This window comes from Rutidosis leptorrhynchoides, chromosome 3 (genome assembly GCF_046630445.1).
Source record: "Rutidosis leptorrhynchoides isolate AG116_Rl617_1_P2 chromosome 3, CSIRO_AGI_Rlap_v1, whole genome shotgun sequence".
Classification (NCBI taxonomy): domain Eukaryota; kingdom Viridiplantae; phylum Streptophyta; class Magnoliopsida; order Asterales; family Asteraceae; genus Rutidosis; species Rutidosis leptorrhynchoides.
The window spans coordinates 42,484,922-42,512,240 of NC_092335.1; the positions used below are offsets into that span (position 1 = coordinate 42,484,922).

General features: G+C 32.8%; 3 protein-coding genes across 3 annotated transcripts; 2 read left to right on the forward strand and 1 right to left on the reverse strand.

Moving 5' to 3' along the window:
- The first annotated feature begins 316 nt into the window (after positions 1-316).
- On the forward strand, positions 317-829 carry LOC139899916 (RING-H2 finger protein ATL70-like). Its single transcript, XM_071882741.1, has one exon. It carries the CDS (start codon positions 317-319, stop codon positions 827-829), a length of 513 nt encoding a protein of 170 aa, XP_071738842.1.
- A 2,048-nt stretch (positions 830-2,877) lies between these two features.
- On the forward strand, positions 2,878-4,062 carry LOC139896003 (uncharacterized). Its single transcript, XM_071878575.1, has one exon. The coding sequence runs from the start codon at positions 2,878-2,880 to the stop codon at positions 3,952-3,954; it is 1,077 nt and encodes a 358-aa protein (XP_071734676.1). The 3' UTR covers positions 3,955-4,062.
- A 269-nt stretch (positions 4,063-4,331) lies between these two features.
- On the reverse strand, positions 4,332-8,350 carry LOC139896001 (uncharacterized). The gene is made up of 4 exons (XM_071878574.1): positions 7,794-8,350; positions 6,521-6,676; positions 5,790-6,419; positions 4,332-5,399 (listed from the first exon to the last, which is right to left on the reverse strand). Exons 1-4 carry the CDS (start codon positions 8,112-8,114, stop codon positions 4,404-4,406), a joined length of 2,103 nt encoding a protein of 700 aa, XP_071734675.1. The 5' UTR covers positions 8,115-8,350; the 3' UTR covers positions 4,332-4,403.
- Positions 8,351-27,319: the final 18,969 nt, after the last annotated feature.

Below are 27,319 nucleotides of genomic sequence, written 5' to 3' on the forward strand. Positions count from 1 at the left end.
TTCCACCCCTTTCGGAATGCGAAGGTCATTTTAATTTTAGTTGATATTGATATCGTAATTGATCGTCATGCATGATTTATTAATGATATCTTTGTTATATTTAACAATTTAATTATTCTTCTCAATTTATAATACACCTCGAGTAAAAGACGGAGTTGACTTTCCTTTGTTTAACACCAACAACACTTACATACTTAAGGGCAAGACATATTCTTCTGATTATCCGGCCACATATATTTTATAAATGTTTATCATATGATCATATAACCATTAACCAACCTAAATTAACACTACTACTATATCCACACTACTCAAAATGAACCCCCCAACGGACACCGTAGAACCACCACAAAACATCGGTAAACCGCAAGGAAGCAACGACTACTTATTTGTGGTCGGATTCTGTATATTCGCTCTCTTCCTATTCGCCCTTGTTTACGTTCCTCACGTGCTTAAGCGCTTTCAATCCCCACGAGAACCAGTCACCATTTCTTTTGGTTCAACGAACTACGAATATGCATCCAATCGTCACCTTTTAGGAATCTCTCGAGGACTTGATGACGATGTCCTCGTTACTTTTCCAATGTTGCTTTACTCTGAGGTCACGGTGCCTCAAAAGGAAGAGACCACAGCCGGTGCCAATGGCTCGGGATGTTCTATATGTTTGGTCGATTATAAATCGGAAGATGTTGTACGTATATTGCCAGAATGTAAGCACTTGTTTCATGTAAGTTGTATTGATACGTGGTTGAGGGTTCATCCAACTTGCCCGGTGTGTCGAAAATCGCCCATTCCAGTAACGTCAACATTATTAGACATGTTAGGTTAGACCAAAGTTCAATATGTGAGCTTGCGTCTATTTTGAAGAGGTTTTTTCATTGATTTGTAAATAATGAATCGAAAAACGTATTAACGTACTAACCTACGGTGTTTTATTATTCAACAAACATAACCAAGTCAACCGTGTTGAGTAATTCATGAACAAGGTCGACGTGTAAGTAAAACTCACTATTACATTTTATTCACTAAATTTCGTACATTTATTTTTAGTTTGCGACTAGTCAAACATATTTTAGAGGTGACTAGTCAAAATCTCAACCTTGGAAAATACTTTGTAGCATAACGTATGTATATATTGCATAACATATAGAAGATTAATACGCACAATATTTGAATTAAACATCATGCTTTACAGGTCGATCAATTAATATGGACATATGGTGCTATAAGCAACCTTTTTTTGTGGATCATTATTCACTATTCACTATATATGTTAAATCAGCCGGCATCATCTTGTTCATCACCTATAGAATATATATAGAGGAATACACGTACCGCCAACAAGCAAACAATTGGCACAAAGTTTTAGGCATATTTGAAAGCGGACATCCGGTCATTCGTACCACCATGTGGTCATGTGGAGACTTCAAGTGAGTCACCTCTAAACTAAATCAAATTAACCAAAAGGCTTATGGCCTTGCGGTATTAAAAGTGTTATCAACCTTGAAATTGCGAGTTCAAGTCACGTCATGAATATAAAAAGATGCGTGTGTTGGTTGATCCTAGAAAAATATATACTACGTATCAAATTATTTAATCGGATCGACTTCTTTTAAGTTTCCTAAAAACTATAATGTAACATACTCAAACATCATAATTCAAAATCGATGTGAGATGAGTTGTAACAGATCCCCTCAACTTAAAATGACATTATCATTAGACTGAAACTATCCAAGCCAGATTAATGCCCTATACGAGTTGTACGAGTTGTATTATCAGACTGAAACATACTCAGTATCCAAGATTAAAAGTAAAGCAATAAAGTAACATATATCTCAAGATTTAATGAAAACTTTTTCATAAGAGACTCCAACAATTTATCTCAAGCCGTTTGTTGTTACACTTAACAATAAGAAATTATAAGCTAATTAACCTTTTTTATGAAATATACTCACAAACTTAGTGGACCAGTGAAAAAAAGGATGAAAAAGCATTCTAGAAATAAAAATAACATTCGTACAATTATATTTATATTTATTTTACATACAACTTTAAAATACACATTCTTTAAAGAATTTTGTGAGTGTAATATATTTCACTCATACTTCATAATGTTATATACTTTTTTTTTCTTACCATATTTGTTTAATGTTTTCTTAATTTTTTAGTGTACCGGGTCTTTGACCCGTTTGCGAACCGACTAATTCCACACCACTTGATTTGTGGATATTTATAGTTATAACAGGTGAACCTTCGTTGCGAAAAGGGAGTTTTCTTAGTTTTTTGTTGCCACTGTTGAAGGAATGTTCAATTGTTTTTTGCTTTTAAAAATTTTATTTAGTAATTTAATTTATTTATATGACAATTCACCCTCACATATTAGACATGTGATTGATTTTAACGGAATTTTTTAACGATTGTTAGTGATAGGGACCACCGGCATTAGGTTTTGGACCATCACTGTTCATTTTAAAAACTATAGGGACTACCGTTATAAATTTAAAAAGAAAAGGACTTCCGGTATATATTAGGGTAAACCACAGGGACTAATGGTATAATTAACTCTTAAAAATATGATAGATGCTCAAGAAAAAGTAACACTGCCCCACAAGTCAGTACTCCAATTCAACACCATCTAACGGCCCAAATCCATCTCCTCACCGGCTAATAGTGGACCTCCCCTCACAATATAATAACCATCACAGAATTTAAAATTAAAGCCCATAATCTTTACTAGCCGTTATTCAAATAAAACAAACAAAGTCTTACGCTTATCGAAATCCTCATTTTTATCCCATTTGATTTTTCAAGAAACTGAATGTTTTAAACAATATATACACTAAAATTTGATTTGTATATGTTAACTTGTACAACAATATGAACAGTGTGAAGGGAAAGTTCTTGAAGAAATTAAAAACGATTAAAACAATCGGGTACTTGAAACCCGATCGAATTCTTAAAGTTAACGCAGCGGACGGTTTTATTGATAATTTCTTTGTGAAATCAAGCAATAAATGTGTAACCAATTTGGTTTCTAAAGAAGAAGATAAACAGAGTGAGAAACAGAGCAATGTGTTGGTTCAAGAACATGAAGTCATCGATGTATCAGAACTCATGAAAGATATTGAAGATGATTATGGATCCGAATCGGATACGGATAAAGAAAATTTCCGACCCGAGAATGACCCGGTTGCTGATCAGGAACCGGTAAATGAGAATTCCAAAAGGTTTGGTGTTACCCCTTTATCGGAAATTGACATCTCGTCTTTCCGGCCACCGGATTTGGATTCGGGTACTCTTTTTGACCCGAATCTGTTAGCAGCTTTTGAGCAGGCGGTTTTGGAATTTAAAGCCGAAGAAGAACAGAGGAAAAACAGAGTATTAAAGAGTTTTGAAGAAAAATTAGAACAAGATCATGATCCAGATTCAGAACGGCCATCAAAAGCATTGAAATTGGAAGATTTAAATAATCCCCTTTTGGATTTCGAGCGAATTTGTCCGCCAGGTGGAAATGATTCGGTGATTTTGTACACAACAGGGATTAGAAGTATACGAAAGACGTTTGAAGAGTGCTCAAGTATTCGACGTTTACTCGATAGTTTTAGGGTTTTATACCAAGAACGTGATCTGTCAATGCATTTGGATTTCAGAGATGAGTTATGGCGGATATTGGGCGGAAAGATCGTGCCACCAAGGCTGTTTATCAAAGGGAGGTATATCGGTGGAGCAGAGGAGGTCTTACGGTTGCACGAACAGGGAAAATTCCGGCCACTTTTGGCTAATGTGCCGGTGAATATGTCAGATGGACCGTGTGAAGGGTGTGCTGGAATTCGGTTTGTGGTGTGCTTTAGTTGTAGTGGTAGCCGGAAAATGGATTCCGGTGACGGAGAGTTGCCGGAGAAGTGTCCTGAATGTAATGAGAATGGATTGATTAAATGTCCCATTTGTTGCTGATCATTTTTGGTCCCCTTTGTTGAGTGTGATGTTATTATTTTCAATTGATAAAATTTGTTTGAATATTTTGTATCCGTTCTTTTGTCATATTTATTCATTATTCTTATATAGTATCATTAACAATTCTTTTAAAAATATATCACAAAAAATGATAATCTGTGTCTTCTCTGAATGGCTAACCATCTACAAGTAGAATACAATAACAAGATTCACTAATGTCATTCCCACCTTTAGACAAGTGAAAAACAAGTCAACAGCACTTAACATTAAACATATTTATACAAATTATACATTTACAATTATAAGTTCCTTGCTAGAGGTGTGTCTGAGAGGTGTTAAAACCCAAAAAAACTCACTTTTTACCCTGTTTACTGTTTAGTAAAAGCACGATTATTTGATTCGAGTGTTAGACTATAACAAAAGGTAAAAAGAGGTTAAGCCGCGTTACTTCATGCTGTAATAGCCATTATCGAAGTGTGGTGAAATTCGATTTGCAGGCGATGATGAACAAGAGGGGCCGATGCCCCCATTAACCCTTTCTTGAGATCGGCCTGCAGTTCTCTTATCGGTATGGCTGCCAAAAAACTCTTGATATACTCCTTGCATGACTCTTTTCCTTTACACACAATAATCTCCGTTTCATCTTTTTCGTCATCATCATTTACAATGGCTGGTGGAATTTCCTTACTTTGACTTTCATTGACCTTTTCATCTTCAGGCTTCTCATTAGACTTTTGAGCATCAACTGGTACTCTCTTGATTGTTGTATCTTTATCGAACTTCAAGAGGTACGCCTGGTTGCAACCCTCGTAAAGCCTCTCACCCAACGTGTCAATAATATAGTACGCACCATGGTCAACTTTCAACACGAAAAAATGGTCATTCCAGCTTACGATGTACACTAACGGGTTCATGTTGTCACTGTAATTCGACCCGATTTTACTTATCTCTTCCCATATACTATCAAATGACATTGCACCCTCAAGAAAGTGAAGATCACCCTCTTCAAGCCCCTCGGGTTGAAAGAATCCGATGAACGACTTTTCGGGAACTACGCCAAGATTACGGATCTTGGCTTCGAGGACGGTTTCAAGATCAAAATGCTTATCAGGGAAGCGCTCCCGATAAACATCATTTTCGCAAAGATTTCTCCACTCTAATGAACCTTCTCGGATTAAACTATCAAGTTGTGACTTGATCGGCAATTCATGCACATTGTTTTGGAACCAATCAGCGATAACAGCCACTAAAGCGGTGCAGGCACTCTCTCCATCAGCTTGTTCGCTTCTCTGGTCGATGGAAGCGAAGAAAACTTGGGTCTCAAGCTTCATGTGCCCATCTCTGCTTATCACTTCCTTCTGGTCCCACTTGCCTACAGCAAAATTGTCGTCTCCAAATTCAGAAATTGTAGATCCATTTGTATTTAAATCTTCCTCACTTTTACGCTGCAGCAAAAGTAAAAAAAAAAAAAAAAAAAAATTCAAATAAAGTAATACTACGTATAATATATGAGGATGGAGAATATGTGGTTGTTATACATATAAGTTGAGTATAAAACCAATACATCATTGGTTAAGAAACAAGTCAAAAGTCATTTTCTAATGTTACAAACTTTTTATAATAATAATAGGAAACCAATGATATATCGGTTCTACACCCAATTGGAGATAGAACAGCCTCATATTCACTTTACTTATATTATATATGTATAATGTATATGTATATGTATAATGTATACGTATATGTATATGTATATGCTAATATGCACATGTGCATATGTATATGTATATGTATTTACTTACAAGGCAGATTCTCTAAAAAATTGAGAAATTTACCTCATCAGATGAACTCAGCATTCTACGATCAAAATCGATATCATCCCCGCCTTCGTCTCCACAATCTTTTTTCAAAAGTGGCTCTCCTTTGTTCTTTGGTGATCTAAAACTTAGCTTCCTCTTCCTCCATGGGAAGATGCTTCGTTTAGAGATTTGAATTTCTACCTGATCATCGATAGGAGGACACGAATAATCGGTTGTTTCTTTATAATTTTTGTAGTATATCAAATCTTCGTCTTCACTAGAACTTGAGTTGAAGTGGAATAACCCACCGGCATGATTTGCATAAGCTAGAGTACCGTAACTGAAAGACTTCCTAACATTAATATCAGCATCTTTAACATCCTCTGAGTCAACATCATCCGCATCGATTGAGTCAGAGTCAAACGGGTAATCAGCATCATAACTGTTGACCGAGCTTTTTCCATCACTACCCTCTTCTTCACGACATGCCTTTTTGGCCCGATTAACTGATATAGCCCTAAAGATTTTGACTTTACGCAGACCCGCTTTAAGACCTGAGGGCTCATCTTCTCCATTACTGGGTGACAATGGAAGATGTGTAATGGATCTTTGTGCTTGTTCAGTAATCTCATGTGCACTCCTTAGTTCTTGCAGACTGAGAGATACCTGCATATTAAACAGATAATATAAGTTGTTATATTAAAATACATATATAAATGGAAAAATTCAACGATTTAATGATAAATTCAAGGCACTGCTGCACATACCCATAGTGTGGGTCCAGAATTTGTGATACCACTCGTCACTAAAAGCGGAATGCTTATATCACTCTCGTTTATCTCGGCACAAGAAGCATATTCTGCAATGTTTAACGATCCAGTTGCAATTGCAGAATACCTCTTTTTTGGTCCTTGATTTAATCCCTGAATGAGAAACAGACCATTAGCATGCATAAATGTAATCCAAGTGTCTTTTGGCCCAAAGATATTGGTGGATCTTTTTAGATATATTTGTGGTTTAGCTTATATTTTATAATAATTAATGAATACTGATGAAGCATATACCTTCAAGACAAAAGAAGACACAAAGGAAACTTCCTTGTGTAGATAAACATGAAATAGCTAATTGGGGCAGGTATTGCTCTTTTTCAAGTCAACTTTGGCAGGATTACTTAAATATTATTAGAACAAAATAACATGTGAAATATATTTTTAAACTTCCCTCTTGATTTAATTTAAGCATCAGTTCTTAATTCCAGAAATCTTCATCCTTGTTCAAACGAACGACGCTTTAGGAGATGCGTATAAAGATTATAAGACCATCTATAGATTTAAATGTTAAAATACTAAAAAGGCCATCCTCTTTTATTGACAAAAGCTCATATTCAATATATGAAAGTTTGTGGTATAACTTTTGCCTTCTTTAATCTAAACGACCCACTAAAAAAGGTATATACGTGTCACTCTCGATCCTAAAGAACATAGATAAATATCAATGGTAATCAAGTGATCATACCAAACCAGTAATATTGTACTATGATCAAAAGCCGTGTGAAATCTTCAATTATTATATGATCAAGGATCGACTGGCAGCTCTAAACCAACATATGAAGATTTGATCTCCCTAAAACTCAAATTACTTACTATATTTCTGATATGTATACACAATTTTGATTACCTAATCCTGCAAATCAACTATGCCTTTTTGGGGATAAAAACTTAGGATTATTCTGGCCTGCAGTTTTAATTTTTTTATCAGGCATATAGCTTTCAGTTAAAGAAAGTGACCTGTAAATCAATTTTATTATATAAACTTACACAACAAACTTATAACCCCACATAGTACAAAACTGTAAAAATAGTATTGATGTTCAAAATTGACATATCAAAAAGCCTTCCCCAGTTAGCAATCTCAAATAATAATTTGAAAACAGATCTTCAAGTTCACTATGAACTTCACACACAGTCAAAACAAAAATCAATTAGGTGAACAATAATCAATTTAACAGGGCATGATAAAGTTGATTCATTGAGGACTTACGTCGAACACCATGAATGCAACTTCCCAAAGATGAAAACCCCCATCTTTCAAAGCCATCAAATTACAAACTGTAACAAATTCTTCATTCCATTCAATAATTCCATCATCTTTCAAAGATCCTTCCTTTGTAACATTCCTCCTAACACTTTGTCGCTTGAAATTTAACGGATTGTTTGACTTATTTGACCCTTTCCAGTTAACTTCAACACCCAATTTCTCAGCATCAATTAATCCTTGAAGATGCTTGATTGTAATCTTGGCTTCAAATTTCTTGGCTGAAATTGGTGGCCATGGCCTCCACTTCATCATCCCCACTACCATTTTGGTGTTTCAATCACCGTTTCTGTATATGTGGTTGTTTGACTGTGTGTATTGTGTTTATAGAGGGAGAAAGATCCTTTATATAAGTATATGCTGTGTGTATTGGTGTGAGAGAGAGAAAGGGGCCGGCAACACCGATTTTCACATTGATGCTTTAAAAACTTGTATTTTATGCTGTATTACTGGTAACTTGAAGACTTTTTTCATACACCTTTTTAAAATTAATTATGAAAAGAAATAATCAAAATTAAAACATGTTTCATTTTGTTGCTAGTGCAGCTAAATTCATAAATACTAGTAACTTTCAGCAACAGTAGATTACTTTTTTTTAGACAAAATTTCATTCCTCATCCTTAAACTTTACATCAATTTTGAGTCCTCGTTCCCTTTTTTTTGCATCTCTCATCCCTAATGTATCACAAATAAACATCCCTCGTCCTCCCATTTACTTTCTGTCTATTTCAGCCGTTTGTTCAGTCATGTGCAAATCATGTGAGAATACTTTAATATTTTTATATTATTTCTTTTCTTTATTATTTAACTTATCTTTTCACTCTCATCCTTATTATATCATATTAATCATCCCCAAATCAAAAACCCTAATTTTATACGACTAAAATCATCAATTAAATCATCAGCACGTCAATCACTACTCTATTTCATCATCTTCTGTTCATACTTCCACCTATCAATTATCCATAACCCCACTTCCATCCCCAATCACTACTCTATTTCTCATCCTTTTTCAAATCAAGATCTACTCATAAAAATAAAAACCATCAACAAATTGATTTCATTTCCCAAAACGAAATTAAAAATGAAACGATAGTACCGGCTCTACTTCTACCGCCGCAGCCAGAAAATCAAAGATGTGGGATGAACTTCACCAGCAAGACTCCGGCGTTGACGAGGTGGCCGGAAAGTGGTTCCGGTGATGTTGGTTCTGATGATGATGGTTCCGGCGGCCGCATACAACACCATAAGTAGCTGATCGAATTAATAAGGTGGTTTCAGACGCAAGTGGGTGGTATTTTTTGAATCCCCTGTTTTTGTAATTCCACCATTATAGTTTCAAAGTGCAGGTGGTTTCAGTCCAAGTGGAAGAGGCTGCCATGGCTTTGATAATATATCCCCAATTGCTGCATCAATGCACTCTTTGGACTATTACACAAGTTAAATCGAAAAAATGATTAGCAAATTGACGAGGTGACCGGCGGCCACTAGATCTGAATGTGATGGTGATTTTGGTTGTAATAATATTTTTTCATTTATGTTTTTAAGATCTAATGGTGGTGTATTGGGTTTCATTTAATTTGGGTTCTTGTTTTTATTAAAAGAGATTAAAGTGGTAAAGAAAAATGTAATCTGACAAAAATACCTCACATGCTTAGCACATGACTACACCTAACGGCTGAATTTGACAGAAAGTAGACGGGAGGACGAGGGATGTTTATTTGTGATACATTAGGGACGAGGGATGCACATAAAAAAGAAAAAGGACGAGGACTTAAAGTTGATGTAAAGTTCAGGGACGGGGAATGAAATTTTGTCTTTTTTTTAATGTAAACGTCCTAACAAACAATCAACATAGTTACATTCAAAAGTCGTACCATAATAACTAACTAGATGGAGGTTCGGAGTAACCCACTCCGTTGAGCCCATCGGGATGAAAAACCGTAAAAAAAAAAAAAAAAAAAAGAGACGAAATACGTGATGTCGTGATCACATCACCCGAGCACTATTCATTGGTGTTGACTAATATACTTATTGTAAATGTAAATGTAAATGTAGATTTACAAATCTGTCACTGTTAAAAACTCTAATCATTTTTTATATAAATATAAACTAACAAGTTTTGGGGTAAGCGTTACGGGGGCGAACCCCTTATTTTTTTTATATATATAACGTAAATTAGTCAGCTTCGTTGTACACAACTTATGTTTTAAATTAAATAACTCTAACAAAATTAAAGAGAAAAATATATTTCAAATCAATAATTAAAATAGTTAAAATTAACTAAATTTGAATATTCTTGTTATTACCCTATATATCTAAATGGCATAGCCAAAATGAATAGTAAAGTTTCAACCCTTCACAAATTGTACACCAAACTTTTTATTTTTTACAATTCACCTACACCCTTTCTAATAATTAACTTTATACTTTTTACAAATTCAACACAAACTTTTCACACTTTATAATTTAACCATCAAACTTCACATCCACCATAAATTGACCACATAATTTTCACTACCCCATAACTACTCATTATCATTATTTTTATTTTTTACGATTCACCCTCACCCTTTATAATAGTTACCTTTACAGCTTTTATAAAATCACTACAAACTTTTCACACTTCATAATTTGACCATTAAACTTCTCATCCATTATAAATTGACCACATAATTTTTACTACTCCATAACTATTCATTATTATTATTATTATTATTATTATTATTATTATTATTATTATTATTATTATTATTATTAAATCAATCAAATAAATTTTCAATTGATTATTGTTTACTTTTTTTTTATTATAAATTAACTACGTAACTCATTGTTTAATAACTGTTTTATTGTTATTATATATAGTTTTTCCTATTTTATTAAATAGTTTGTACCAATCGTTGATGTACGTCTCACTTTATTGATTGAACATTTGGGTCTTTTCTGTTGACAAGACGAAAAGTAAAACAAAAAATATTGAATAATTACTTTCACGCTTATTACAAATCAACCACATAACTATTTTTGGTCCTTCCTCGACAAAACGAAAAATAAAAAATAAAAAATAATTACTTTTCAATAATTAGCTATGTAATTAATGTTAATTAAGGGTGAAGAACCGGCGCAAAGTCAGGTCGCCCAACTAGTTTAATATTAAAGTGTAGGAGTAGAAAAAATTATAAATAAAAAGAAAGAAAAAAAGAATTTAAATAAAATAATAAAAAAGTGGTAAATAAAAAATTAAAGAAGTTACTACGTATAATATATTGTAAGAAAGATTAAATTAGAAAAAGAATTAAAAAAAAAGTTTTGAGAATGATAAGATTGAATTAAAAAATATCAAACAATAAGAGTGCATTATGAAAAAATAAAGAAAAAGAGGAATTAAAAGGTGAAAAATAAAATATAAAATTAAGGAATGAAGGAAGAGAGGGTGGGAGTCTGATGTGTCAAATCACGTCTATTATTTATAAAAGGAATTACCGGTTTTTAATGTTTACACACTAACGGACAGTATACCCGATCGTGCAATAGTATGAAGTTGGTAAATTCAAGATCTTTTCAAGGACAGTTTACACGTGTGAATTAAGATTGTAACTAATGAAAATAAACTAAAGTTAATCTAAGCAAATTGAAAGTGCGAGATAGTTTTGTTTGTGGCTATTTAACGATTAGTCAAATCAAGGATAACTTTAACTAATTAACAAAGAAAAATAATATTTTTGGTATTTTTATGTTAAGCTTTAAAGCAAACATGAAAGATAAGTTGTAAACCAAATAAGAGAACGAATGTTCGTCTAGACCTTTTACAGCTAGTGCTGGATGCACTTAGATTAAGCTCGAATTGTGGATTAAAAGCATGTGAATTACCTAATCGGTCCACCTGGAATTCCCCAACGCAGACACAACAACTAAGATTACACAACAAGGAATTCCCCGTCACTTAAGACCTCCTAGATGTGATAAAGTTGGTTCAACTGATAATCAAGTTCGAATTATGACTCTACTCTCGAAGTAATCAATGATCACACCAACTCTCGTTGTGAGTGATTTACAACTAAGTCGTCTAGCCTTTTGAATTCAATTTACTATCGTCTCCGATTAAGCAAACAACCAATTAAGACAAACCAGTTGAAAATATATATATTAAATTGATGAACTCTCGTCCTATTAAACAAACATATAATCAATTGAATCGAAAAGAACAAGTTTCATTAAATGCATACATGTATTCAAAACTTCAAATCAAGATACTTATAATCCAACAATTAATGAAAATCGCATCCAACACATAGGTTTATTAGTCTAGACAAACATTAAAAGACTAGCCAAAAATCATGGAAACAACTGAAATCAAAGAAATAATCATAAAAGAATTCATTGTTAATAGACAAGGAATCAACCTAACACGATGAATCTTGATTGATGCTTGGATTGATCCTCGTTAGCGGAATGATTAAAGCGTTTGAGTAACCTTGAAATTCCCCAAAAGTCACCAAAATTTGTCCCTTAAGCTCTCAAAATCGGCTCGATAAAAGATAATAACTTAGGGCAAAAACTGCTTCCTTAAATAGCTCAACTGATCTGGCCGACCCATTTTGCGTTGTGCGCACTTAACCGCGCGGCGCACATTTGTAAAGAAAACCAACTGCACGAATTTAAAAGCTGGCGGGTCTCTATTTCAGTTATAGCGCGCGGTGCGCATCCATTTACGCGACGCGCACTTTTGCAGACAACATTTCTTGTTCGTTTTTATATAATCTCGCCTTGATCGCACCCCAAATCATCTATAAACTCATATCTTGCTGTAAACTCGCAATAAACTCAATAAATACATAAAATGAACACTTCTCAGCTCTAAAATCACAATCTTCATAATAACCTCGAATAATAACCAAAACCGTATCCAAATGGACTAAAAATGACGGATATTGCCATGATAAATATATGTGAAATGTGCAATATCAGAGTCAAACCCATAACCTCTCGTTTAATATTATGCACACTTAACTACTGCTCCGTTCTTGCGCTTCATTTGTTTTATGTTATTTAATACTTAACGCTTAATAAAAGTCAATGTTAAATTGAAATTCAATTGGGAATTACTGTTCATCAGATTTCCAAATGAATATATAGATAACATATCTGCAATAACATTTGAAGTCGCTACACACGAAACAATTCAATATCTCGTTTAGACTATTTCTAGATGGAGGGTCGTGAGTTGGTGGTGTGAGTTTTTTTTTTTTTTTTTTTTTTGATTATGTGACAGTGTGGGTTGAAAATGTGAAGTAACGGTAGTGTGGGTTTAGGTGTTAGTTGAGATTGTTGTGATAATATGACTAAATATAATTGGTATTTGAGTAAAAAGGAGATAAACATAATTAAGATAATAATAATAATAAATGTTTTGAGTCAATCATAAACAACCAACAGTTGTGGCTTTCCCCGTTGCATTCCCACAAATACCTTCCAATGCCTAAAGCAACACCACCATTCAGTGAAGCCTTTAGGCGTGGCTTTTGCCACATAATAAACCAACGGCCATTTGTCCCATGCGATACAGATGGTTTTAGTCACATAAGTTTGAATGGAATAAGGGAAGATGTAATTAAGGGTGTAAACAAGACAATTTAAGCCGAGCTTGAACTTGACTGCATATGAGCTTAGCTTGTTTAGAATTTAAAGAGCTCGAGTTTGACGTGTTACGAGCCAAATATATATATTAAGCTCGACACTTTAACTTTATAAAAGTTCTAACTCGACATGTTTAAGCGCGATTATTATATAATGTTATGTTTTCCATTATTGCTCAACAGTCTAAGGACTGCCAGAACTGCCGAACTTCCTACAATTTAATTTCCTAATGAAATCAATCATCTGCCCAAATACACCATCTGACTTCTCTATTGCAAAACGCTTCTCATTTGACTTCATAATCACATATTCAAAGCTACATTGCCTACTATGAAGATCTAGTCGTTATTTCATGCTCATGTTCCTTAAAATAGGCTAGGATTACTCCGGATCAAGCTTTAGTCTAGTAAATACCATCAACATGGTGAATCATATTTGAAAGAAGGTATATATTCCAGTCTTTGCTAAATTCGATATGCAAAATTCGATTCATAGAAGATATCATTTCTTGTAAGAACATAACAACTTAACTAAAGTCATTCACAAATGGCAAGCACATGAAGCACTAGAGTAATAAGCTATATCTCTTTACGGAGCATTGCACATTATTTTTTTGGTGTAACTTTTAATCACATATATGGACTTGCTCTATAATTATTCTCAGTACTACGAAGTATATAATATATAATTATATATACTTCTGTTGTAATTTAGTTGTTTATAACAACATTGGTAGCCTAAACTTACTACAAAATTCTAGTAATGAAGGAGTAGAATACTAATGAGAGAAATGAAAGAAATGATTCTTGTAAGTATAATGGAGGGTGCAAGTTTTTTAGCTTGCATACATGGGTATTTATAGTACAAAAAATACTATACAAGAGGTATCCAATATTGACTATGATTTGTACAAAATTGACTATCCATTAAAGCCTAATATTATAACACTCCCCCTTGGATACCAATTTTATTTTGTTTGAGATCAACTATAAGTTACTGCCTCGTTAAAAACCTTGGCCAAAGAAAAACCCAGTGGGATAAAAACTTTAGCTAAGGAAAAAAGAGTGCAGCATATAGTTGACTCCCCCTCAAGTAGACATTGCTGAGCTGTTACATCTTTTGAACTTGCCTCATGCCAATATTGTGAACATGCGTTCTGAAAATAGCAGTTGAAATTGCTTTGGTGAAAAGATCAGCAGAGTTTTTGATGGATTGAACATATCTCATTTTAATCTGGTTGTCCTTAATGAGGTCTTGAGTGTATGAGAAGAATCTAGGAGGTATATGTTTTGTTCGATCACTTTTATCACGTTCTAGTCCACAAGAATCAGTAATGAGTTGTGTCATTGATCTCAACCAATTCCCGAGTAGCTTCATGTAATGCAATCACTTCGGCATGATTTAATGATGTTGCAACAAGTGTTTGTTTTTGAGAACGCCATGATATTGTAGTGCCTCCATTTAGGAATATATATCCAGTTTGAGATTTAGCTTTATGTGGATCAGATAAATAACCTGCATCTGCATAACCAACCAAATCTTGTTCTGATTCGTTAGAATAAAATAATCCTAAATCAGTAGTTCCTCGAAGGTATCGAAATATGTGTTTGATCTCATTCCAGTGTCTTTTGGTAGGAGCTGAGCTGAACCTTGTTAACAAATTAACTGCTAGTATATATGATTTAGTCACTCCTTTTTGTATCTGTAAATACATCAGGTAATTTATTTGAAAGTTTTTGCATATGTATTATTTTTGAACTTTCTTTTCGCATTCTTTTGTACGATGATCAAGATACATTAATTTATGTTCACATCATGAAACATCTTTTTCTTTATTTTTTATTTCTCCCCCTAATATAGGGAACAATTTTTCATTATAATGACAATCAGTAAAATGTGATGTAAAAACATCACCCGTCATGGGTTCAATATATCTTATAATTGATTATGTTTCATATCCAACATATATTCTCATCCTCCTTCGAGGACCCATTTTAGTGCGTTGTGGTGGTGCGATAGGAACATAAACCGCACAACCAAATGTTCTAAGATGGAAAATATTTGGCTCTCGACCAAAATTAAGTTGGTAATGGAGAATATTTATGACTTGCACTTGGTTTAATGCGAATTAATATCGCATCATGTAAATTTACATGTCCCCATATAAATATTGAGAGTTTTGTACTCATTACCAATTATCTAGTTATTAGCTGCAAGCGTTTATCTATTGATTCAGCTAAACCAATTTTGTGTATGCACATGAGCAACTGGATGTTCAACAACAATCTCTGTAGACATATAATAATCATTAAATGCTTGAGATGTTAACTCACCAGCATTATCAAGTCTCATCCTTTTAATGGTGTAATCAGAATAATGTGTTCTCAATTTAATAATTTGTGTAAGAAACTTTGCAAATGCCATATTATGGCTTGATAACACACAAACATGAGACCATCCGCTAGATGCGTCTATTAGAACCATGAAATATCAAAATGGTCCACATGATAGATGAATTGGTCCATATATATAACCTTGAATTCTTTCAAGAAACATTGGTGATTCTTTCTCAATATTCTTTTCATTAATCACCATATGTGCTTTTCATTAATCACCATATGTGCTTTTCATTAATCACCATATGTGCTTTTTCATTAATCACCATATGCGCTTTTCATCATATATCCTTTTCACCATATGCGCTTTTAATCATATGCGCTGTGTTTTTCATCATATGCACTTTTCATCATATGCGCTTTTAATCATATGCGCTGCGCTTTTCATCATATGCGCTTTTCATCATATATCCTTTTCACCATATGCGCTTTTGATCATATGCGCAGTGCATTTCATCATATGCACTTTTCATCATATGCGTTTTTAATCATATGCGCTGCGCTTTTCATCATATGCGCTTTTCGGTGCTACATAGATATTTCTCATTTTCGATTATCATTGACTGATAATCATATCTATTATGATATATATCAGAGAAACTTAACAAATTTCTCTTTGATTTGGGAGAAAACAAGGCATTGTTTATCAGAAAATTCGTACCATTTGGTAATATGAATTTTTGCCTTTTCCGTTTCTTATATCAAGTTTGCAAGACCTGATATAGTATTTATAATTCCTTCATTTGATTTAAATCAATGAAATATTTCTTAGATTTGATCATAGTGTGTATGTTACCACTATATGCAATACCTAGGTCTTTACCATTTATTTGATGTTGTATTTCAGCAGGATTCATACTAAAACTTCAAATAAGATAAACAAATAATGAGTTATATTTCAGGAAGATAATCAAATTATATTACCTGCATACAAGTTACAATCTGAAGTACATAAAAGATAACACTTAATAAACATATGCGTTATGGTCTAAAACCATTTATTTATGAGTGATACATAACAAGCTAGGCATCATAGAAAATTCAAACCATTCAAGTCTCAAGGTAGCTCAGGGTTTATTTAATCAATATTTTTCAACAGATTCACTCTTGTTTTCTTTTCTTTTAGGACTTATTTGTAGAGCTAAACAAGATGTTCATGTATTCAAGAAATACTATACTGATGATCCATGTTACCATATCATTAATAAGAATCTCTGGGATTCTTATAAGCGCGTCTACTAACATCTTCAATTTTATTTGTTCATAGATCACGATTATTTCTGAATAATTAATATCATATCTATCTTTGAGCTTTTTCCACAATACACTTGAATCTTTAATCATATATGTATGATTAAGAAGTTTGGTTTGATTATAATAATTTTCTAAAATATACAAGTAGCTAGCTAGCTTGTAATTGTTGATTACTCGTTTATATTTTATATATAAAATAATCGTACGTGGATTGATTAAAGTTAGTACTGGGAGCTTGTGCTTTAATTAGTTTAATACTTTATTTGGGAAATGTCTATAAGAAGTTGTTATTCTACAAAATATGTTTTAATCTAGTAGAAATCATTACTAAAAGCTTTTACAAACAAATCAACTTCAAGTAGTACTACTCATTGATATTAAGTGAGGCGTTGAAATTGAAAGTTAAATAGAAAATTCTGCGCAATATGCTTCTTACAAACTCACCTCTTTTACATAAAATGAACATTGTTATTTTCATTCAGGGTTTCTAAAATACCGATTGATTCGAGATGTTTTTCTACATTCATAACTCATGTTAAGTAGTTGTTCCCACTTGATTCTAAAGGAGCAAATTTAAGCTTTTTTAAATTCGACATTTTCTATTATTAAAAAGATGAACAACATAAATCATAATCATAATCAACTTCTATTCATAGACAAATAATAAAATGAAATTAGAATCATTTTAAATTCATAAGTAGCAAACAACAGAATAATGGCATGATTACAAATGATAAAACCATAAGAGCAGGATAGAATATAGGTTCACCCGGTGGTATATTAGCAACAATGATGATAGTTAGTATGAACAATACAATAGGAAAAATCATCCTTGTGTGAATCATCTTTACAAAAAAACTTTTTAAGAGTGGTAATATGAGAAAATGAAGATTGATTTGTGAAAATGTGAAAACGGATATGTTTATTTTATATTTGAAAAATATAGTCGTTGTAACGTCGTCAGTTGACGTTAACAACCGTTATGTATATATGACTGTTGTAACGTCGTTAGTTGACGTTAACGACTGTTATGTACTCGTTGTATTAATAATGATTTTAATAAAAGAATTTTATTAGTACAAATACGATTACTATAAATACATTTAGTACAAATACGTTTAGTATAAATACGAAGATTAAGAGAATAAACATATTATGCATAAATAATAAATTTTAAGAATAAACATTAGTATGCATGAAATAAATAATGCTTAATTGCATAAATAATCATAAATGTTAGATAACATAAATATAAATGTTAGTGAAGTTAATAAGAGTTAGATTACAGAAATATAATTCAGGCGGTATAACCGACCATATTTAACTTAAATAACATAAATATAAATGTTAGTGAAGTTAATAAAAGTTAGATTACATAAATATAATTCAGGCGTTATAACCGACCATATATAACTTAAATAACATAAATATAAATGTTAGTGAAGTTAATAAAAGTTAGATTATATAAATATAATTCAGGCGGTATAACTGACCATATATAACTTAAATAATATAAATATAAATGTTAGTAAAGTTAATAAAAGTTAGATTACAGAAATATAATTTTACTTATGATGATAATAATATTTACCTTACTAATAAATAATAGAAGATATCATTAAAGAATTTCTTACCTTGATTAGTGACTTGTGCTTGCTTAGATAAACCTTGATTATACGGAGCACTTCGTGCTGATAACGTGTTGTAATTTAGTTGTTTATAACAACATTGGTAGCCTAAACTTACTACAAAATTCTAGTAATGAAGGAGTAGAATACTAATGAGAGAAATGAGATAAATGATTCTTGTAAGTATAATGGAGGGTGCAAGTTTTTTAGCTTGCATACATGGGTATTTATAGTACAAAAAAATACTATACAAGAGGTATCCAATATTGACTATGATTTGTACAAAATTGACTATCCATTAAAGCCTAATATTATAACAACTTCGTAATAGTTATTATTATTTTGTAATCATATATCATATCATTATTCATAATTCATTCATTATATCATATATAACATAACATTATTGCAATTATTATTATTATTATTATTATTATTGTTATTATTATTGTTATTATTATTATTATTATTATTATTATTACTATTACTATTATTATTATTATTATTATTATTATTATTATTATTATTATTATTATTATTATTATTATTATTATTATTATTATTATTATTACTATTATTATTATTACTATTATTACTATTATTATTACTATTATTATTACTATTATTACTATTATTATTACTATTATTATATTATTACTATTACTATTATTATTATTATTATTATTATTATTATTATTATTATTATTATTATTATTGTTATTATTATTATTATCTATACATGATTAAAATAACAAATATAAATGGAAAAGCTCAACTTATTTAAAACTCCTAAAGGTAATCTACCTTTTTTACTACGAAAAACTAATAACATTAAACAATCGGGAAATTTCATTAAAAAGATAAAACTCCAATAAAAACGTAATATTGAAGCATTCGAGCTTAAACAGAACGAAAGAAACAAGAACCCACAACCTACAAATTATACAAAACAATGGCAAGCAAAGCACAACCTAAAGGCAGTTTACCTATGTTTGTCTAATTTCAATATATTTAATTAGATGTAAGAACCTATAGGAGCACGACACCTAAGAACATTTCACTATAATTGGTCAATTATATTCTATATACATTGTCAAAATGTTTGTTCTGATTACATTATTTCGCATTAATATCATTGGATTGTATTTAAATATTTGACTTATAACTATACCTTTTATTTAATAAAAATAACGCAAACTATATAACAAAGTCTTTTCATCTAATAATGAAAAGGACAAACAATATTACAATCAAAAAAGAAAAGCTTGGGACCAGCAAATAAACTCTATTAAAGGGGAACATCGAGCTAAAGCTAATTATAACCGAGTCTTACTTAACCGGGCAAAAAAAACTGACCCTGAAATCACCATATACAAAACAAAGCCAAACGAACACCTAAATGACCATATCACAAGCTAACAACCCAAAAGACGGAAAAAGAAAACAAACAAAAACCTCATGATCAAGTGGGCAAATTAACCGATAACCGTTTTACCCTTCTGAAATTTGTTGACCAATTAACAACCTTACCATCGACTGTCATAAAATTTAAATCCTTTCCCGACCGAGAAAGAAGGGAGTACGACAGAAAATTAGCCGAAACACCACTTATTAATGTTCCCAAATCGGGAGGGATCAAACCTCACTTCGCCAATTCATCAAAGAATGTGACATTCTTGTCCTTCTCGATAGCTTCATCCTCGTCCCACAACATTAGTATTCGACAATCGGTTTCCTAACAGAATACGCCATCTTCTTTGGCATCCCCTCATTGTCTAGAAAACTGACGATTGAATTCACCACATCCTCCTTTGTTGCCGAAAGATCCCAAATGTGAGGAGAAGGCTACCGTAACCGAGCTAACTGGAATATCGATATTGAATTCATCATTAACCAAAGAGTCAAATTTAATACCCGGACTCATTTCGTTCGGAACCAAAACAGTAGCCGAATCAACCTTTGGAGTGACCACCGAGTGTAAATCATTTCTTGAGTCATCCAAACCATCTTTGAAGATGTTAAAATGTGATGAAAAAAATCAAAGCATTAGAATCCCCGATCGGATTCTCAACACCTTGGCGATCAACAATCTCTTCTTCCACCGGACCACCCTTTATCACAAAACCGATTGTAGGACATTTGATACCTCTACGTTAATGACCATCGGGAATAATTGGTAATTTTGTTGTACCTGTTGTGTTGTAATTTTGACGTTAAAGCCAATATTCATTTTAGTTCTCAAACAAAGTAAGATCATCGTTTAGCATGTTTTTTATACCTTCTGATCAAGCAAAAATCATTTCATAAAGTATAAATTAATAGACAATTAGACAATTTATGTATTTATATTATTTTATAACACAATACATGATAGATACATTCATAATTCATAAGCATATGTCATACTTAACTATTTAAGTTTGTGTGAGTTGACTTTAAAAAAATATTAATATTAATATTAATATTATATTATTTATTAGAATGTTTAAATGCAATGCTTAATCAGGTGACATGTTATACGGCGTACTTATTACGGAGTATTTGTTTTTGCTATGCTACAAATTTCTTTTGACTAAAATTAAATAACATTGTATTATACTTTAATTGAAAAAAATATATTTTTTAACATTTAGAGTGAAAATACCCTCTAAATCATTCACTATACTTTTCTTTTAGATTAAACTTATTAAACAACTGTATAAATTTATTATTTATGTAAAAAGTTGATACGATTACAATATTCATAATTTTGAGCGGTAATGGTTATCAAAAAATTATTATCATTCAAATCATAATTTATTTAAAGGCAAAATTCACACACTCAATCCGAATTTTACATAAATAATGTTCATGTTCACCACCTGGACTTGAACACATGATCTCAAGGTCGTCAGAGAAACTCCTCAATATCGTCAGGCCAAAATCCGTTAGTAAATCATAATTAAAATAAACAATTGATTAATTCATATTTTAAGTTATTAAGCGTTTAATGTATTTTCTCAATCAAGTGTAGTCGATCTAAGTGAGAGCTAAAGTTGGTGGTTTATGTCAATTTCTAATCCTTGCATCAATTGTTAGTGGCCCGCATGAATTATGCTTAGGATTGTCTTGAGGATGAACGATGTTCTCATTAATTTTATATTTTTTTTGCAATTTGGATTGGATAGTACGACTCGTTCATTGATGGTGTAGCCGTCATCTCATCACAAGCAGAAGACATGTTATGAAGAAACTTAATCTAACGATCATATTTTTCTTCTTGTTACGAGTATCTTTTATTCATTCATGTAGTACTATAAACCGGTGTTTCATAAATATAACGTTCCTTGAAGCAAGATCTTTATCTTAGTATATAAGTATGGTTTCTTTTTCTGATGGTTGATGAACGGGTCTCTTTACATTCGGTATTGTTTATCTACTTATTCCCTCTAAACATAACGTTCCTAGAAGCAAATCACATATATTCGCTCTATAATGAATAAAAACCATGAATTTTAAATACACATTAACAATCACTTTGTTTAATGTACCATCCCTTCTTACCCTTCTAATTACTGTAACAGTTAGCTATTTTAATCACACAAAATTAATATTATGTAGAAACAAAATTAAATAATTACATTAGTTTTGAAAGGCAATAAAATAATTACTTGTTTCATAAAGTTTTCTCTTTTTAATACTCCGTAAAAGGTTAAACCTCTTTTAGGTTTCAGAATGTAAAACATTTATCATTCTATGACTGATAGTTTAATACAAGTATGACTTTTAGGAAAAGTAAATTTCTTGAAGTTGTAACATTTATTAAGTATAGCTTAAATGTATGGAAATGAATATTAAATAACCTAATACCTCATGTATTATTATAGCAAGTCCCACCTTTATTTATATATATTTTCTAAAAGAATTGCTACGTTGATTTTTAACGGTTGCACATTTGCACATGGTCTTTTTGTATACAAATTGTCATGTTACGTAATAATCTCGAATAGCCAATTGACCAAATCACCTGATTTAAATCTTATTAGATAATCATAATTCATTACGTTTCATCAAATAAAAAACTTAAAAACGGAAACTAAAGATGCAATCACCTAATTAACAATAATCAAAACCATAATATACGTTAAACATGGTGTTTGGTGGCTTAGCTTTCGTATACAAACCCATGATTTCTTGAAATTTAAGCATATCTAATTAAGTTAGGTCATCATGATAACTTTTGCTAAGCAATGCCCTAGGGCAATAGACTATGCGACTCACCTTTATCATTACTCATGCAGAATAAATTAGAATTATTAAACTTCAAATAAAAATTTAGTTGGCCTAAATAAGCTTCTCATGATTCAAATAATTTTTTTTTTTTTAAATTTGGTGAACAAAATTTCAAAATAAGCTTGCTAAGGGTTGATAATGAAGTTCTCACAAGACCTTGGGCCTTGTTTCCAAATCTACACAAGATTGATTGATGTTACTTGGTAAACTTTGCCTATCAAGTCAACACAAAGTTGGGACCCACATTGGATTCAAGAACCATCAAAACTATAACGTGATAAAGTAAGGCATATGGGCAACACACATTGCCTCGTGTATCACATTTCCAGTGCCTTTTTCCTTACCTCTGTGGCTCATATCACACAATTATTTCTTTAATTCTTATGGCCTAGATTTTGGGCAAATACTTTAAAGCACCTAAATTTCAATGGTTAGATTAACTACCATACATTTGTTGTTATCATGTGCACAATGACTAATCATGTGATGTTACGAATGATGAATTTAGCTTAGTGACCCCTACCAAAAGGACATCAATAAAAGGGTTCCTGTATCTCATCTAATTTAAAGCCCACATCATGTGAATGAGTTGACAACTTGACACAATTGATCCTACCCAGTAGTCCATTGCCCACCACACTTTTAAATAATTTTAATTTGTTTCAAAAATATGTATATCGGCAGGGACATGTTAGCCCTGTGTTGACTTTGTCAACCCATCCAGCAGTACCCGGTAGCCCACTGGAGCCTGGCAAAACACCATCACTCATTTCCCCACAGCATGCCAGGCCCGATAAACGAACCTGCATTGTCATTGTTTCAATCTTCGCATGCGTGGGATCAAGGGATCATTTGGGCCCGGTAAGAATGGTTTTTGATCCAATTATTTGGAAAATCCTTACCTAGTGGGAATCGAACCCTCACCTCCCCTAAGGGAGAGTGAGTCATTCACCACTAGGCTATTGGCCCATTCTTTAAATAATTTTAATTGATGGTAAATAACAGCAAAACAACCTTTTCTTTCTGAAGATGCACAATGCAGGGACCATGAATGGCCCACTGTTCCCCCACTATTTCTTATCTTTAATCTAGTCTAAGTCAATAAATTTAAGCTGACTTCTATAACATGAACCACAAAAGAATCCAATTAAACTAGTACAAGTAACAAAGCATTAGACATGAACAAATGAGTCAATAAAGTACCAAGGTTCATATATGATGCAGTGGAAGTTCACCTCTTAGACTGTTATTATTTTTTTTTTTTTTTTGAAAAGCAAAAATATTATTATTATTATATGGAATATTACAATACAAGTCCCTATATGCTTTTATACAATGCTATAAACGAAACGGATCAGCTGAGAAAATATGGAATAATTATCTGAACTTATGATCGGGGGAGACGTAGACTAGATAACACTACGAGGGACGAACTTGCGTAAAAGAACAACAAGCGGGGAAGGAGGGGACAACCGTGCCGATCAAGCGACTACAAAGTTGACACACAACCAACCCATTTAATCTAACCCACATAGGCTATATAGAATAGCGAAACCATCCCGATTTGAATTAAGTTATGTTAACCGACGCCTATGCGGTTTGAAGGAGGTGACACGTAAAATGACGGGTTGAGTAGCCATTGATGCCAATCGATAGGTGTTTTCTTCCGTGAACGATTTGAGATCCAGCTAAAGCTTTGAGATTGGATCTCGGAGATTATCACAGCGGGGTTCCATATTTTTCCGGAAAAAATCTTTAAGTTCCTATGTTTCCAAATAATGTAGCACGCAATCCATTTAGCAGCTTGCCATATTGAAGAACCAATGGAATTATGTGATATGCCTTGATCCGAGATGATGGCATCATTGATGTTAGAGATACTTATGTTGTTTTGATTCCACCAATCGAGAAATTGTATCCATATTGAAGATACTTTTTGACAATTTAACAACGCGTGATCAATGGTTTCAATTTGGTGCTCACATAAGGGACATAAGATGGTGTGAAGGTCAATTCCTTTTTTATCGAGTTCGCTTCTAACCGGGATTTTTTGTTGAACGGCCCTCCATGAGAAAATGAATATCTTTTGTGGAACGAATTTGTTTTGAGGTAGTGAAAGGTTTCTAGAGTTTGTGCCGTATTTAAGCTTATTGATCAGATTTGACAGTGCTGCTGAAGTGTAGATGCCGGATGTGTCAAGGGAACATTTCCATGAGTCGGGGCGATCTGAAATAATAACTGATGTTATTAGGTTGTTGAGCTCCGTGAGATAATCCTTTGCACGACCACTAGGAGGGCGGGACCAATCCCAATTACCGATCGAGGTAGAGTTAACGTTCATTATTCTATCAGCAACAGTTGCTTCTTTGCGGGATTCCAACATGAATAGTCTATGAAATGTATCTTTTAAGCACTCAGATCCGATCCATATATCATGCCAGAAGCTTATTGATGTGCCATTTCCTATGCGCTTTGAAATCGAGGATGTGAAGGTTGTGCCTATATTGTCAGCAACTTTTCCAGCTTTAATAATCTCTTTCCAAATGGTGCGACCTGAAATGTTCCTGCATATAAAGTTAGTATCCAACCCTCCCCCCGGCCCATAAATGCTTTTGATTATTTTTACCCATAATGCATTATCTTCGTTTTTAAAACGCCACCACCATTTACAAAGTAATGATATGTTTTTAGCAAAGAGGGACCCCACGTTTAAACCCCCACAATCGTATGGCAAAATTATTTGGTCCCATTTGATCCAATTAATTTTATTATCGTTTGAAGATCCTCCCCAGAAGAATTTCCGTCTTTTAGATTCAAGTACCTTAAGGATAGCGGATGGTGCATGAAATAAGGAGAAGTAGTATAATGGGATACTACTAAGAATTGATTTGATGGTCGTAAGTCGACCTCCGAAAGAAATAGATTTAGCAGCCCAATCTGAAAGCCTTTTGTCGAATTTCTCAACGATCGGCTGCCACGAGGAGGCGTGAGATGTGGGTACACCAATAGGAAGTCCAAGATAGGAGAACGGGGTATGACCCGCAGAGCAGTTCATGTAGCAAGCCATTTGTTCGGTTTCGGTCGTAGATGTACCTATACCGTGAAGTTTGCTTTTACGGAAGTTAACTTTGAGGCCTGAAATATTTTCAAAACATTTTAGTAGTTTGGAGATATATTTGGCGTTTCTTTTATTCCATTCGCCGAAGAAGATTGTATCATCAGCATATTGGAGGTGTGTAATATTGAGATTGTCATGTCCGATCTTTAATCCTTGCAAATGACCATTGGCTAATGCTCTTTTGACAAGTATGTTAAGACCTTCAGCAACAATGATGAACAGGAATGGCGAAATGGGGTCACCTTGTCGAATTCCCCTTTCAGGGGAAAATTCTTTGGTGGGAGAGCCATTGATTAGTACAGAAATAGATGATGACCAAAGGCATGCCCGAATGAAACCAATCCATTTTGGACCAAAACCCATGAAGTGCATGGTTTTAAATAGAAAGTCCCACTCAATGCAGTCAAATGCCTTTTCGAAGTCAACTTTAAAGATTAAACCTTTTTGTTTTTTACGTTTTAATTCATCAATTATTTCGTTTGCAATTAGGACACTATCTAGGATATTTCGACCTTTGAGGAAAGCTGTTTGTTCACTACCAATGATTTTATGGATGACCATGGCAAGGCGATTGGAGAGTATTTTGGTGAGAATTTTATAGTAGCTACCTATTAGACAGATTGGGCGATATTCATTTAATCCGATTGGGTTGGGTTTTTTCGGGACTAATGTGAAGAAAGATGCATTACATCCTTTGGAGATTTCTGAGTTTTCCCAGAACCAATCTAGAGATTTAATGAGGTCGGTTTTAATCAGTTCCCAATGTTTTTTAAAGAATCTCATGTTGAAACCGTCCGGCCCAGGAGCTTTAGAGCTATCGCAATTACATATGGCTTCCCATATTTCTTTTTCGTTAAATTTAGCTTCTAGGAGTTGATTGTCCAAGGAAGAAATGTATTCAAGATGTGAAACATGATCGAAAGGGCATTCGTCACGTAAGTGTTTGGATCGGAAGATGTTGTTAAAATAGGAATATGCTTCTTGTTTTATTAGATTAGGATCTTCAGTCCATGTACCATTAATTGAAAGCCCGTGGATGTTGTTTTTACTTGTTCTTCTTTTGATATAGTTATGAAAGTATTTCGAATTTTCATCACCCTCAAGCGCCCATTTGATTCTAGATTTTTGTTTAAGCATGTTTGTTTTCTTTTTTTCTTTGACGATGTG